The sequence below is a fragment of the Schistocerca nitens genome, chromosome 1, assembly GCF_023898315.1.
Source record: "Schistocerca nitens isolate TAMUIC-IGC-003100 chromosome 1, iqSchNite1.1, whole genome shotgun sequence".
NCBI classification, from domain to species: Eukaryota; Metazoa; Arthropoda; class Insecta; order Orthoptera; family Acrididae; genus Schistocerca; species Schistocerca nitens.
In genome coordinates this window covers 599,673,301-599,689,743 of record NC_064614.1, presented here as the reverse complement: position 1 = coordinate 599,689,743, position 16,443 = coordinate 599,673,301, and the positions used below count along the sequence as shown (strand labels likewise).

General features: G+C 44.1%; 1 protein-coding gene across 1 annotated transcript; it reads left to right on the top strand.

The window, feature by feature from the left end:
• Window positions 1-8,593: 8,593 nt before the first annotated feature.
• LOC126236527 (cuticle protein 21-like) lies at window positions 8,594-15,662 on the top strand. Its single transcript, XM_049945895.1, has 4 exons — window positions 8,594-8,631; window positions 11,739-11,859; window positions 14,580-15,110; window positions 15,440-15,662. The coding sequence occupies exons 1-4, from the start codon at window positions 8,620-8,622 to the stop codon at window positions 15,562-15,564; spliced, it is 789 nt and encodes a 262-aa protein (XP_049801852.1). The 5' UTR covers window positions 8,594-8,619; the 3' UTR covers window positions 15,565-15,662.
• The last annotated feature ends 781 nt before the right edge of the window (window positions 15,663-16,443 follow it).

Here is a 16,443-nt window from a genome sequence, read left to right as displayed (position 1 = left end):
GTGATCGAAAGTATCCGCACACCCTAAAAAAAACATACGTTTTTCATATTAAGTGCATTGTGTTGGCACCTACTGCCAGGTATTCGATTTCAGCGACCTCCGTAGACATCGTGAGAGAGCAGAGTGGGGCGCTCCGCGGAACTCACGGAATTCGAACGTCGTCAGGTGATTGGGTGTCACTTGTATCGTACGTCTGTACGCGAGATTTCCACATTCCTAAACATCCCTAGGTCCACTGTTTCCGATGTAATAGTGAAGTGGAAATTTTAAGGGACACGTACAGCACAAAAGCGTACAGGCCGACCTCAACTGTTGACTGACAGAGACCGCCGACAGTTGAAGAGGGTCTTAATTTATAATAGGCAGACATCTATCCAGACCATCACACAGGAATCCAAACTGCATCAGGATCCAGTCCAGACACTATGACAGTTAGGCGGCAGGCGAGAAAACTTGGATTTCATGGTCGAGCGGCTGCTCATAAGCCACATATCAAGCCGATCAATCCCAAACGACGCCTCGCTTGGTATAAGAAGCGTAAACATTGGACTACTGAACAGTGGAAAACGTTGTGTGGAGTGGCGAATCGCGGTACACTGCGTGGCGATCTGATAGCAGGGTGTGGATATGGCGAATGCCCGGTGAACGTCTTTAGTCAGCGTGTGTAGTGCCAACAGTAAAATTCGGAGGCAGTGGTGTTACGGTCTGGTTGTGTTTTTCATGGAGGGGGCTTGCACCCGTTGTTGTTTTGCGTGGCAGTATCACAGCACAGGCCTACATCGATGTTTTGAGCACTTTCTTGCTTCCCACTGTTGAAGGGCGATTCGGGGATGTCGATTAGATTAGATTAGATTTACTTTCGTTCCAATTGATCCGTAGTGAGGAGGTCCTCCAGGATGTGGAACATGTCAGAAAAACAACAATACATGACAAATATTTACAACTAAAACAAATAAGCTAATGTACCATTCCACAGGTCCTAAGTGGAATGATCGTCATTTTTTAATGAACACTAAGAGTCATTTTACAAATACTAATGCACTGAATTTAAAATAAAAAAGTTTTTTATTTATTTATAAGGTAATACAACTACTGTAATACTTATTTACAATGAACACATTACTGCACTGAAATGGTGCAGAAGTTAGATTATACTAACACACACACACACACACAAATTTTCAATGAACACATTACTGCACTGAAATTGTGCAGAAGTTATGTTGTACTTATATACAAATCAGTTGGTTTTACTAAGAAATTCATCAATGGAGTAGAAGGAGTTGGCCACCAATAAATCCTTTAGGCTTCTCTTAAACTGAATTTCATTGGTTGTTAAGCTTTTTATGGCTGCTGGCAAGTTATTGAAAATGTGTGTTCATGAATAATGCACACCTTTTTGTACAAGACTAAGTGACTTTAAATCCTTGTGAAGATTATTCTTATTTCTAGTATTGATTCCATGAATTGAGCTGTTGGTTTGAAAAAGTGATATATTTTTAATGACAAATTTCATTAAGGAATAAATATATTGGGAAGCAGTAGTTAGTATCCCTAGATTGCATCTTTCAACACGATCGAGCATCTGTTCATAATGCAGGGCCTGTGGCGGAGTGGTTACACGACAATAACGTCCCTGTAATGGACTGGTCTGCACAGAGTTCTGACCTGAATCTTATGGAAGACCTTTGGGATGTTTTGGAACGCCTATTTCGTGCCAGGTCTCACTGACCTCTCCTCAGTGCAGCACCCCGTGAAGAAAGGGCTGCCATTCCCCAAGAAACCTTCCAGCACCTGTGCGTGAGAGAGTGGAAGCTGTCATCAAGGCTAAGGATGAGCCAACACCATACTGAATTCCAGCTTTACCTATAGAGAGCGCCACGAACTTGTAGGTCATTTTCCTCCAGGTGTCCGAATAGTTTGATCACTTAGTGTAACAGGATTCATATACATTTTGAATAACAAGGTTGCGACTTAGGTTCTTTAGTATACACTAATGATTGTGGGTGAACCCACAATATTCATATCACTCCTACTGAGTTAGAAATAGTCAGAACATCACTCCCAATAAAATGTTTTTCAATAGATTTGTGAACTGGATTCAATAAGTAAAACCAAAAATCTAAACAATGGCAATAAATGGGGGAAACTAGTCATGATGAAATTGGAGTATATTGTTACCGTAATAGGCCGTCACACAGATATCGCATGCAAACCAGTAGTGCTGCCATCCGCTTATCCCAACGTCAGATGTCATGTTTGTAACGATTCTCTTACGACTACCGTTAGTACTTTATTTTATCCCTCCTATAAAAAAGAGATACGAGAAAGTATGGAATAGACTCTAATACCAAAACAACGACTCTCCACGAAGGATTAACCTGATATTGAAAGAGATTCACAAATTCAGCAAGTCAATAACGCGTTGCTCCACCTCTGGCCCTTATGCGAGCAGTAATTTGGCACGTCATTGATTGATAGAGATGTTGGATGTTTTCCTGGGGGGTATCGTGCCAAATTCTATCCATTTGCGCAAGTTCCCGGGCTAGTTGGAGGGCCCTGCCCATAATGCTCCAGACGTTCTCAGTTGGGGAAGGATCGGGCGACCTTGCTGACCAAACTAAGATTTCTTTTCTGCAAGCACGAAGACAAGCGGTAGAAACCCTCGCCTTAGCTGGCGGGCATTATCTTGCTGAAAGGTAAGCGTAGAGTGGTTTGCCATGAAGGCCAACAAAACGGGGCGCAGAATGTCGTCGCCGTACCGCTGTCCTGTAAGGGTGCCGCGAATAGAAAGCAAAGGAGTCCTGCTATTACGAGGGCCGTTCAGAAAGTAACCTCTGGTTGATTTAAAAAAATACACCAAGTTAAATAAAAATATTTTAATATATACATCTTACAACTACATCTTTGCACTATTTTTCTACATAGTCTCCATAGCGATTGAGGCACTTATCGTATCTCTTCACAAGCTTTGAAATTCCTTCTGCATAAAAATCACCCGCTTGTGCCTGGAGCCAGCATGTGACCGCATCTTTGAGCTCTTCGTCGTCATCAAACCGCTGTGACCCGAGCCATTTCTTCAAATGCATGAAGAGGTGATAATCACTTTGCGCCAGGTCTGAGCTGTAAGGTGGATGGTTGATAACGTCCCACTTGAAGGACTCAAGAAGGGCCGTTGTTCTGCGAGCAGAGTGAGGACGGGCGTTATCGTGCAAAAAAACGATACCGGAAGTCAGCATACCACGGCGTTTGTTCTGTATAGCCCGTCGTAACTTTTTTATTGTTTCACAGTACACGTCTTGATTAATGGTCGTACCACGTTCCATGAATTCAACCAACAACACCCCTTTGGCATCCCAAAACACCGTTGCCATCAGTTTTCTGGCAGAAAAATCTTGCGAGGCTTTTCTTGGTTTGGTAGGCGAATTTGAATGTGCCCACATCTTTGATTGTTCTTTTGTCTCAGGGTTCACGTACTTAATCCAGGTTTCGTCACCGGTCACGATTCTGTTTAACAATGGTTCTCCTTCGTCCTCATAACGTGACAGAAAGTCTAATGCAGAGGCCATTCTTTGAGTTTTGTGGTGGTCGGTAAGAATTTTGGGCACCCATCGTGCACAGAACTTACGGTAACCCAATCTTGCTGTCACTATCTCGTACAAGAGAGTCTTAGAAATCTGTGGAAAACTAGTAGACAACTCCGACATTGAGAAACGTCGATTTTCACGAACTTTTGCATCAACTGTCTGAACGAGTTCGTCAGTCACCAATGATGGTCTACCACTCCTCTCTTCATCATGAACGTTTTCTCGTCCACTTTTAAATAAACATACCCATTCACGGACAACTCCTTCACTCATAACTCTTGGTCCGTACACGGCACAAAGCTCACGATGAATAGCTGCTGCAGAATATCCTTTGGCTGTAAAAAACCTTATGACAGCACGCACTTCACATTTGGCGGGGTTTTCTATTGCAGCACACATTTCAAACTGCCACAAAAACTAAACTAGCGCAGGTACGACGTTCACTCGACCACGGCTTGATACCGACTGACCTGTTGAGTGCGTGAACGCACAGATGGCGTCGCCACTCCCCCCACAACCCGCACTGTGACCAATCGGAGGTTACTTTCTGAACCGCCCTCGTAAAAGAAATGTTGCCCCCAGGTAGGCTGGTGACCCAACGCTGTCCGGAGCGGCTCCGGTTACTTCTCCGCCGGACGTCGAGGCTTAACTGGAAGCGGGACTCATCAGTGAAGACAATTCTACTCTATTCAATGTGATTCTCGGCCGAATGTGTCCAACACCACTCCATAAGAGCTTATTTATCTGAGAAAACTTGAACTTTAGATTTTGCTAGGGAAGAAGTTGAGCTAGAAAACGCAGTCAGATAAGAATATAGGGTCAGATATTGACATTTCATCATAGCAAAACGTTGCGTGTGTACTGCTTGTCATGGGACAGCCGAATGGTCTTAACAAATGACTGGCCACCCGATTGTTCTGTCGTCCAGTCGGCTTTTCAGTCGAATTAAACAACCGAATGAAGCTAGTTTCTCCGGCCACGTCACCTATATGAAACACTTCGTGTCTGAGCAGTTTCACTTCATGTGAGACAGCCGATTAACATAATTCTCTTACTATTAAGTCTGTTGCACGAATGTTTTCACTGTTTATCCAGGTTTGAGTGATTTCACACTTTTTCAGCCTTTTTGGTTACACATTTTTCGTGCTTCTGGCATTAAATATGGATTTTTTTCTTTCATTTTAAACAGCGAATAATTTATGCTAAATTATATATTTTTGTTTAAACACATGAACAATTATTTTTTTATTTAAATTTAGTGAAACTCTGTACGTCACTTCCCGCTGGTTCGCACGCAACACCGTCAATCCTGTTATTCTTTGACATTTTCAGCAAGGGGAGATATGCGATCTGCTGATTTAAAACAAGTGTGACTAAAAATCCTACGTCAAGATCGGAAATTTTCTTTACTGATTACCGCTTTCGGCTCATTACCGGACGATCTTCAGATCAATATAAAATGTTGTTTAATGTGTGACACTTATTGCACGTCATCGTATTTTCTAGATCTAGAGCTAAGTCGCCCTAGTTAAATAAAAAATCCGAAAGTTAAAATCTAGTTGACTGCATAAATTGACAACGTTAATATATAAGCAAGTGTTGTTACAGAGTCCATTTTGCCACACATATGTACCAACGATCGACAGAAATGATACTTATATCGCCCATTTCTAACATTCACATCAGAAAAAGAAGCCAATTTCGGACTCCATTAAATTACCCGGTAAAATACGCACTCTTTCGACAGTCTGAATTTGAAGTGAAACAAAGACGTGTGTCTAGATTTTGAACAAGGCATTTTAGTTAGTTGTATACCTAACTCAGTTTGACTGTCAGTGCATAACGGTATGAGGTGCGAATGCCTGGGTTATAATGAATCGCACGTTAACTCTTTTCTAAATTAATTTTAATTATTTCGCGGATCGTATTTTAGTGATTTGTATTAATATGCCCGGCAATGCCACCACCCATCTTTTAAAATTTTGTGGATCATTTATATGATTTTTTTCCAAATGGATTAAGGGAAGCACTGGTTAAAAGTTTTACTATGTTGGAATGCAAATCTTAGCAGAATATATTGCAAAGACAAACAAAAACTTGAAGTTACAGCACAGTTGGCAAAAAAAAGGAACAAAAATCTTTTAAGCCTATTTTCGAACAAGGTCTTTTACACGTGAGACAAACCACTTACTTTTTCTACAGGGAGCAAGACCGACCATCTAATTGGCTACAAATATGAATAGTGAGAAAGTTATCCGTTGGTCATCACATTCATTATTTGAAAGAGAGCCTTGGACAAACTGGCCGAACAGCAGTGCTGAAATGACTTACCCAGACAAATGTATAGCTACTACACACGTAAGTATAACAAAAGGAAACAATCACATAATTCTCCCACTCCTTGTCTCCCCGTGGTCATACCCTAAGAAGCCGGGAATTTTCTGTGTTTCAAAGTTTGTATCATACTTAATTCTTTTAGTTTGATATCATAACGAAGTATGACCATGATCGTGCCCTTAACTGCTTACTGTGGTGGTGGGGAACCATGTTTTCAAGAGCTCTAGTCTGATCAACGAATGGAGGAGAAAGGACGATGGCCAGATGGGGTGTTCAACCGTGGTCCTCCAGGGCCACCTTGCTCGTGGTGATTAAGGTCGGTGATCTTCATCAACTGAATGTTAGGCCTCCAGTGGAGGAGCATTGGACAAACATTCTGTCATCTGGCTGGCATAGTGCTGAAATCAAGGTGTCTAGTTTCTCTAATCATTCACACAAGGATTCATTGATGCACACAGATTTATGCAGGAACAAGTCGCTTGTAGAATGATATTTTCACTCTGCAGCGGAGTGTACGCTGATACTTCCTGGCAGATTAAAACTGTGTGCCGGACCGAGACTCGAACTCGGGACCTTTGCCTTTCGCGGGCAAGTACTCTACCATCTGAGCTACCCAAGCACGAGTCACGCCCCGCCCTCACAGCTTTACTTCTGCCAGTACCTCGTCTCCTACTTTCCGAACTTCACAGAAGCTCTCCTGCGAATCTTGCAGAACTAGCACTCATGGATTGCGGAGACATGGCTCAGCCACAGCCTGGGAGATGTGTCGGTCCGGCACACAGTTTTAATCTGCCAGGAAGTTTCAAGTCGCTTGTAAATTGGACGCTATCAGAAAAAATACACACAGGTGTCAGTCTGTCGGGAAAGTACACACTGAAGAGCCAAAGAAAATGGTACACGCGCCTAATATCGTGTAGGGCCCCCGTGAGCACGCAGAAGTGCCGCAACGCGACGTGGCATACACTCGCCTATTGTCTGAAGTAGTGCTGGAGGGAACTGACGCCATGCATCCTGCAGGGCTTTCCGTAAATACGTAGGAGTACGAGGGGTGGAGATCTCTTCTGAACAGCACGTTGCAAGGCATCCCAGATATGCTCAATAATGTTCATGTCTAGTTTGGTGGTCAGCCGAAGCATTCAAACTCAGAAGAGTATTCCTGGATCCTTTCTGTAGCAATTCTGGACGTGTGGGGTGTCGCATTGTCTAGCTGGAGTTGCCCAAGTCCGGCGGAATGCACAATGGACATGAATGGATGCAGGTAATCAAACAGGATGCTTACATATGTGTCACCTGTCACCCTGTGGCATGATGAGTCCATGGATTTATGAGGTTGTTTCTGTACCCGTACAGGTCCATCCGCTCGATACAATTTGAAAGCCGGCCGGGGTGGCCGAGCGGTTCTAGGCGCTACAGTCTGGAACCGCGCGACCGCTACGGACGCAGGTTCGAATCCTGCCTAGGGCATGGATGTATGTGATGTCCTTAGGATAGTTACGTTTAAGTAGTTCTAAGTTCTAGGGGACTGATGACCTTAGAAGTTAAGTCCGATAGTGCTCAGAGCCATTTGAAGAATTTGAAACGAGACTCGTCCGACCAGGCAACGTGTTTTCAGTCTTCAACAGTCCAATGTCGGTGTTGGCGGGCCGAGGTGAGGCGAAAAGCTTTGTGTCGTGCAGTCAGCACATACCAATGCTGTTTCCTTGAATGGTTCGCACGTTGACAGTTGTTGATGGCACAGCATTGAAATATGCAGCAATTTGCTGAAGAATTGCACTTCTGTCTCGTTGAACTATTCTCTTCAGTCGTCGTTGGTCTCGTTCTTGCAGAATCTTTTACCAGCCGAAGCGGTGTCGGAGATTTGACGTTTTACCGGATTCCTGACGTTCACGGCACACTCGTGAAATGGTCGTACGGGAAAATCCTCGCTTCATCGCTACCTCGGAGATGCTGTGTCTCATCGCTCGTGCGCCGACTATAACACCACGTTGAAACTCACTTAAATCTTGATAAGCTGACACTGTACCAGCAGTAAACGATGTAGCAACTGCGCCAGACACTTGTTGTCTTATATAGGCGTTGCCGAACGCAACCCCGTGTCCTGCCTGTTTACATACCTTTGTATTTGAATACGCATGCCAATAACATTTTCTTTGGGGCTTCAGTGTAATACCGCTTGTGGTTTAAGCTGAATGCTTTCTTCGAAAGATTCTGCTAAACTGTACTTGAATTTTTTTTATCGGCGTTGCATTTATGTCGTCAGATTTAACATTACCACGTACAACAATGTAGTAGCAACACCAGCTCTCCTGAGCCTGCCACTAGCACGGTGTTCGGAACAGCGAAATATAAACTGGCCGCACGATCTGCGAGCCCAAAATTAATGCCATCTGTGTTTTGTCCGTACTGCAAAGAATTATCGATAATTTCGCAGGAAGGTAAACGCTGCGGTTCTCCCTTTTCGGCGTTGCTAACCAGAGTGTTAGGGAGGGTCACATGCGAAGGCCACGGGAGAGATCTCCAGGCGTGGCAGGCGCGGGTGAACCAGATTGCCCTGGTTGCGTCACCGGTGCTCGCTCTGCCAGTCAGGGATGTCCTTAGCGCCTCCAGCGGGGATGGAGGGGCAACGGACCACTATAAATGGACCGGGTGGCCACCACAGAGTCAGTCGTCGACAAGCCTCTCTAATAACACAGTCATGGCTCTCCAGGTAAGGTGGCCAGCGGCAAGGCTAGGAAACCTGGAGACTGCTGCAACAAAATTTCCATTACGTATGTAGAGTATACCTACAGGAATTCTCAAATTGGAGGCAAAAGTAGTAATTTACCTCTACGTTAATTAAGAGAGACACTCAATCGTAGTAAACAGCCCACTTCACCTAAAGCAAATGCCCAATAGTAGGTTTCACTTTTTAACATTTTTAATTATTGTGAATGTAGTAATTATGGAAATGCCCTATGAGACTCTGCGTTCCATAGTGGACCTTTCATACTACCAAACTTATTGCTTATGACTCCTTAACTAGCTTCATTCCCGCTGGGGCTGCATCAGTGAGTATGGTTACTAAAAACAGGATCGTGCTCGCTTTCCACGCTAAGAATTTTCATCGCAGGTATTTCCTTCACTGCCATCCACATAGTTTAGAGTCGGCCTCATCAGATATTATTTCTCTCACTTGCTTCCTTTTAGCCACGTGGTCTGCGTACAATTTTTGCGCTTTCTTCTTTTGTGTTGCGACGTCATCGCAATGAGGAGAAACGGTGATCTAGAAAATGTTGATTTTGCTTCTCTTTAACGTATGTTTTCAAGCAACCTCTGAGGATAAAGGAAAATGAAATCAACTGTTCACATCCTTGAGCTTTCGCTGCTACTCTGAGTCAGCTGTTCTTTTTGTCCATGCGCTTTCGCTCTTGTTCTGCCTATTGAAGCGCGGGATTAGCCGAGCGGTCTGGTGGCGCTGCAGTCATGGACTGTGTGGCAGTTCCGGCGGAGGTTCGAGTCCTCCCTTGGGCATGGGTGTGTGTGTTTGTCCTTAGGATAATTTAGTTTAAGTAGTGTGTAAGCTTAGAGACTGATGACCTTAGCAGTTAAGTCCCATAAGACTTGACACACATTTGAACCTTTTTTTTGCGTATTGTAACTATTTCGAAGTTCTGCGAGGCTAAAAAGTAAGTACCGTGAGCAGCAAACTACCATATCCGGTGCTCATTTTACGATGTTCTTTATCTCATCCTTTATCAGGCTCATTACTGACTTGTACCGCAGGTTTGCTCTTTTTGCCTTATTTTGGTCAAGATTTAAAACACGCTTTTCTTCTTAAACGTCCACTTTAGTAACTGAGTATTCAACGTGTATCTCTTATGCAGTGGACCGCACTTCGATTCCTGATACTGACAAGGATTTTTCCTTGATGAAGGGAAAAGAATGAGAAGCGTTCAGCATCACCAGGATAATTGAAGGGGGAGTAGCGGCTCTAGTTAGCCAAATTTAGAGTTAACATCTCGAAGACCAGTATGCCCCTCTGCGCATTCTTAGAATTACATCCCTTGCAGAGATTGACGCATTGGTGGGTCGTCAATAGGGAACAATGTGGGACCCTTGAGAGCTGACCTCATAGTTGAGTAGGCTCTTTTTTTCATATTAGCAAAAATCTTTTCAGATCCACAGACGACGTAAATGGATTTTACGGTTTCATATCCTCCATTACTGATGAACTCCTGATGAACTTTTCTAATATCTTCCGAGAACACCAACCATCGGTGCATCTAACTTGACTATACTTTTGTAAAATGTCCATCTGCAGATAACAACTGTACGATTTCTCAGCAACTGGTTACTTTTATTTTACGATCTGTATGACTGGAGATAATATTGAAGGTAAAACAAAGCGACTCTTCTAAAAAAATTTCTGAAGGAAGAATTCTGTAAAAAAAGGTTGTCAATTGGTAAAGGTGAGTTCGAAAATTAATTTCATATTGTTCTATCATGTCAGGATATTTGGCAAAATAGGATCTCATATTATAAATTTAGGTAATTGAAGGAGAAATATTAATAAAATTTCAGTCAAAGTCTGTATTTTTATAACTGTTGTTTTATTTTTAGCCATGTACTAAAACTACTACAACAGTTGTTATAGCAGCGTTATGAGAAGTATTCTGATACATTTCATTTTCAGATTCTCCCTTCTTTAACAAATTTCTTGTGGTGACCATTCTCGCAGTAACTGTATATAAATTACAATAGTTCAAAGGAAAAAAGACGTCTGCATGCTGCATATAAAGTTTACTTTTTTTTAGGAGGTGCATGCAGACGCTATTCGCCTTAGTTGCAAGGCATCTTACGTGGATGTCCTGATATACAATTCGATTTTTTCTTTTGCACATACAGTTTGCGGTTTTCAAATATATGTTATAGATTTAAAACAGTTCCAAGAGGTTTTGAAAGTAATATGGAGAAGTATTTAGTTTCTGATTTCTTCACAGAAACATCATCTTTATTGCCCTCTTCATCAATCAGCAATAGTCGGCCACCATACTTTTAATTCCATCTTCCTTAGGACCTTTCCTCTAGCTCTTAAAGTCCTGGTGGCAGCGTTCTCGTTGTTCTTCACTATAATGTACAAGATTTTCCGGAAAGTGGTCAATGTGAGTGTAGGAACTAGTATTTTGCACTTGTGTTACGAACTAACTTCTTGAAACATTCCAACACCGTCTCGACAGTTTCCTTGTAATTTGGACATTTTTTAGTCCGCAGAAATTTTTCAGTAACAGACTTGAGGCATTCCATGCATCTTCTTCTATAACATTCATTATATTCTCACGTACATGATCATTCATCAGTTTGTGAACTTGAGGATGAACAAAAATTCTAGCATAAAATTTCATACAAAGGTAATTAAAGCAGAATCTGTCTCGTGGGAGAACCTGTACACACTTCTTCATCAAACTCAGTTTGATGTGTGGTGATAGAAGCAATAGTTTTGGTGGGTTACAAGCAACTCACGCAAGAAGTAATTACTCCGAGGCAATTTAGCCAAACATTTGCACTCAACTGTGCTTTACTTTCTCAGGTTCTCTCTCACACAGAAAGATCGTGGTATTCTCGTGATCCCAGTACTGTCCTCATAAAATTACTATAACTAAAAATGAAACAAACTTTATTTGATTATTACATCTGCATATCATAGGACACTGAAAACAGCTTTGAAATCAGCATAAAAAGTTAAGTACACATATTTCTTTTCAGTTGTCTAATATCGTGCAGACTGGTGTTATCTGCGAATCTCGTCGCTGTGACGGACAGTGTTGCGTGTTGCAGGTGCTGTTGTGCGCATGCGCGCTGCTGGGAGCGGCCAGCGCCGGCTACCTGGGCGCGCCCGCCGTCTCCTACTCGGCGGCCCCAGCGCTGCGGGGAACGGCTCTGGGTCTGGGACTCGCAGGTACGGGCGTCCCACTGTTCTCACCAAAACCCCGAGTCCCCACCGTTGTAAACCGAGGAATGCCCTTGAAAGAGTCCTTTCATGGTGTATACAATACTATAATAACCTAAAAACTACTGGGCCGCAAAAAATTCATTACACTAGTTCACAACCAATTGTAGCGCTAATGGAGATGCAATGGGAAATGTGCAGTATGAAATCTAGGAGCATCGAAAATATTATCTAGTTATATGCCCAGCTCTACAATCGTTTGATATGTTCTAAACTAAAAGACGTGTCCTTAATCACTGTCGGTCTTTGGTACAATATAAGGATATCAAATTTCTTTCTGTACTCCGATCTCATGGAAATGATTTGCAGTTCTCTTCATTCAGCATCATATGCTTAACATTTTGTGGTATCTATAGGAAAATACCAACTCTGTATGATAGGAAGAAGATGTAAAGCCTGCCGGGGTGGCTGAGCGGTTCTAGGCGCTACAGTCTGGAACCGGGCGACCGCTACGTTCGCAGGTTCAAATTCTGCCTCGGGCATGGATGTGCGTGATGTCCTTAGGTTAGTTCGGTTTAAGTTGTTCTACGTTCTAGGGGACTGATGACCTCAGAAGTTAAATCCCATAGTGCTCAGAGGATAGTGCTTTGAGTATGTAAATTGACTTGAATAGTATTATCAGGTACTACTTTGGTTAGCAGTGACTTAGTGATTAATTACTGTACGCTAAACAGTGAAAGAACTATGTAGTATAAGAGAACAACAACTGGGGTAAACTTCAAGAGTCTATCAAAATGTTACAATACTCATGCGTAATGTTATGAGACAATATGGAATTGAAAAGCTCCTAAGATCTTGTCACTGTTTTGACTGTTAATACTGCTATTACAGGGATCTGTTATTAATTACACATCTATGTTACATCAGGCCTTCCGGTCCGGTGGTAAAGCACATGGTTTGAAGCTGAAAGGTTGTGGGCTCGAATCGTACTCAGATCTCGGAATGTTCAGTTAGCCTTTAATACAGTTTTCACAATTCAGTGATGTGAAGAGTCACCAAGAAAGACATGTGGTTTGGTTTCCTCATTAAACATGAAGTCCCTTTCCTCCAAAAGGATTACTAGGTTGGTTTAGAAAAATATGTACCCAAAATGGGTTCCAATTGAAACAGATTTTTCAGGCACTTGAAGTCCATGAAAGTATTATTACTTAATCTGTAGCACTTTTTGGTCTCTTTGGTCTCTTAATACACTGCTGGCCACCGTAAATGCAACACCAAGAAAGACAAGAGGTAGCACAACAAAATTTATTTTGTAGATAACATGTTGACCAAGTATCAAATGATTACGTTTACAGACGTCTGTGACATGTGGTTCCTGCCAGAATCAGTAGCCAGAGTAGCCGCCATTGTTGGAGATCACAGCTGCCACACGTCTCGGCATTGAGTCAAAGAGACGTTGGATGTGTTCCTGGGGTACAGCAGCCCAAGCAGCTTCCACACGTTGCCAAAGATCATCTGGTGTGGCAGCTGGTAATGTAATCTGGGTCACTCGTTGAGCAACCATGGACCACATGTTTTCTATCGGCGAAAGATCCGGAGAGCGTGCCGGCCAGGGAAGCAATTCAATCTGGTTATTGACGAAGAACCTTTGGACAATGCGTGCCACGTGTGGTCGCGCATTATCCTGTTGAAATATGGCTGTGGCCGAGCCCTGAAGGTAAGGAAGGACAACTGGCTCCAGCACCTCGGATATGTAGCGCCGGCTATTTAAAGTGCCGGCAATGCGTACTAGAGGCGTGCGAGAGTAATATCCAATACCGCCCCATACCATAATACCCGGTGCAAGACCAGTGTGGCGGTGCATAATGCAGCTGTCCAGCATCCTCTCTCCACGGTGCCTCCACACTCGAATCCGACCATCGTGGTGCTGCAGACAGAAGCGTGCCTCGTCAGTAAAGACAACGTCATTCCATTCTGCCGTCCACATCCGTCTGTCATCACACCATTGGCGACGGAGACGTCTGTGGTTCTGCGTCAATGGTAGACGAAGCAATGGACGTCTTGCGGACAGACCACTCTGCTGTAAACGGCGTCGAATGGTACGCGCAGACACTAGATGATGCGTTACACACGCAATGTGCTGTGCTATGGTTCGGGATGTCACCGAGCGATCCGTCACTGCCATGCGCACAATTTGCCTATCAGAACGTGCAGTGGTGCACCGAGGTGAATGCGATCGACCACGTCGGTCCGTCGTACCCTCCTGCATCCAACGGTCACATATCCGCATTACAGTTGTTTGGTTTCGTCCAACACGACTAGCGATTTCTCTATATGATAATCCACAATCTCGGTAAGCCACTATCCTTCCTCTGTCGAACTCGGATACTTGATCAAACGATGTTCGCTGTTGTCTACGAGGCATAACTGATCGTCTTGTGAAACAACCACAAGGTAAACACACGTGCCGAACGTACACTCGTCGAAATCGCCAAGCCTTAAATGGCGCTATGAGGTGGCGCCACAGGCGCGCGTGATTTGTGTCTGCGCTGAAATTCTAATCAGTTGCATATCTCATCGCTGCAAACCCATGGTGTAAATTTCCCTTGATTCGGATGCTTCCTTCAGGGTGTTGCATTTACGGTGGCCAGCAGTGTAGATTTAGACATGTCATGAAACTAATGGATGTTGATGTAATATAGAGCCCTCAAATTCGTTACTTCGCACAGGTGCTCCAGTTGGAGCTGCTGCTAGCACCGCAGCAGCTGCGGCAGCTGCGGCAGCTGCTGCGAGACTGGCTGCCGCCAGGCTACCAGCTGCTGGTCTGCCTGCCTATACAGGAGTCGCCCCTGGCTACGCTGGTGTAGCTCCAGGCTACGCAGGAGTAGCCCCTGGTTACGCTGGTCTGGCCGCTGCACGCTACGCCGGTCTGGGCCGCCTGGCCGGTGGGCTGCCCGCCGAGCTGGCTGACCCGTACTACGACCCCAACCCGCAGTACAGCTTCAGCTACAGCGTCAGCGACGCCCTGACCGGCGACGCCAAGCAGCAGCAGGAGAGCCGCAGCGGCGACGTGGTGGAGGGCAGCTACAGCCTGGTCGAGCCCGACGGCAGCGTCCGCACGGTGGACTACACGGCCGCCCCTGGCGTCGGTTTTAACGCCGTGGTCTCCAAGAGCGCCGCCCCTGCCGGATCACCTGCTGCTGCCGCTGCAGCCACAGCGGCCGCCGCTGCTGCCGCCTCTGCTCGGGCTGCTCTCGCTGGTAAGTCCCAACCTTAGCATTTGAGTCCAATCAAAGTACATTTCAATGGCTGCAATGCAAGAACAGGGAAATAGTAACACCGAGTTCATCAGAGATAGCATCTAGTTTCGTTGATCATTAGCATTTTTGTAATAATCTATAACAGTGCAAGAAACCACAATATCTACGCCATTTTTCTTAGATATTGGCTGTTGACAGTTGGAGCAACAGCGATCCATATCTTTCTAGACCAATTACAACTTTTCAGCAGGTGTGATATGTCGTTATCTGATATCGGCATTCTGTCGTGCTTGAGTCGTGTACTTGCTGACATTACTTATTACTTCCAGCAGGTGCAGTGCCAGGTGTGGCAGGCTACCCACTGTCCCCAGCAGCTGCTGCTGGAGTGTATGGTGCACCCCTCAAGACAGCTCATGCTGCTCTCTCCACACCACACGCCAAGGTCCACTACTGATTATCCCACCGGCTAAATCTCTCTGTAAATACGATTGACACTCATGTACAATGAAAATATCACAAAAATGTGAATAAATGTGTTTATACTGTTCTATATTTTGTCTTGTCTCATATCATCTGTCTCTGCCCAATGGAGAACACTATCAAATTTAATGTTATTCTTCCATAGTTTTTGCCACAAAAGAAATTGTAAAAGTGGGACTGAAGAGCAAGTTATACACGTTCATTTGAAAATCTACGATTTCTTCCTGCGGGCCACTAATGGTGTAGAGAAAAAAAACTAAAACTAAAAACTCCGTCTAAACAGGTCTCGGAAGACCCAATGGTACTGACCGACCACCGTGTCATCCTCAACCTGCAGGCGTCACTGGATGCAGATTTGGAGGAGCCTTTGGTCAGCACACTGCTCTCCTAGCTGTAGTCAGTTTCCGTGACCAGAGCCGCTTCTTCTCAGTCCAAAAGCTCCTCAATTAGCCTCATATGGGCTGAGTGCACCGCACTTGCCAACATTGCTCGGCAGACTGGACAGTCACACATCTAAGTGCTAGGCAAGCCCGATAGTGCTTAACTTCAGTGATCTGATGGGAACCGGAGTTACCACTGCAACAACGCCGTTGGCAGAGAGGAAAAACACAGGGGTGGTAGTTCTTAAAGCTAATACAAAAAAATGGAACTAATATTTTGTGTTGTAGTAAAACTTACTACCGAAATGCCAAGAATAGAATTTTCAGCTATATCTCATCAAAGTTTCGTGCGAACACACTATTTTTACAAATTGATAACTTTTCTATAAAAAAAGTGATGTTTTTACAGTATACCTATATCATTTTAACGATAATATTGCTACCATTCTGTTAGAAACCGAGCAAGGTGACCC

Bases quoted from the DNA above. Each gene is read 5' to 3' on its own strand.
- LOC126236527 (XM_049945895.1), top strand. The intron at 11,860-14,579 runs GTACGGGCGTCC...TACTTCGCACAG, and splicing joins TCTGGGTCTGGGACTCGCAG to GTGCTCCAGTTGGAGCTGCT. The intron at 15,111-15,439 runs GTAAGTCCCAAC...TATTACTTCCAG, and splicing joins TGCTCGGGCTGCTCTCGCTG to CAGGTGCAGTGCCAGGTGTG.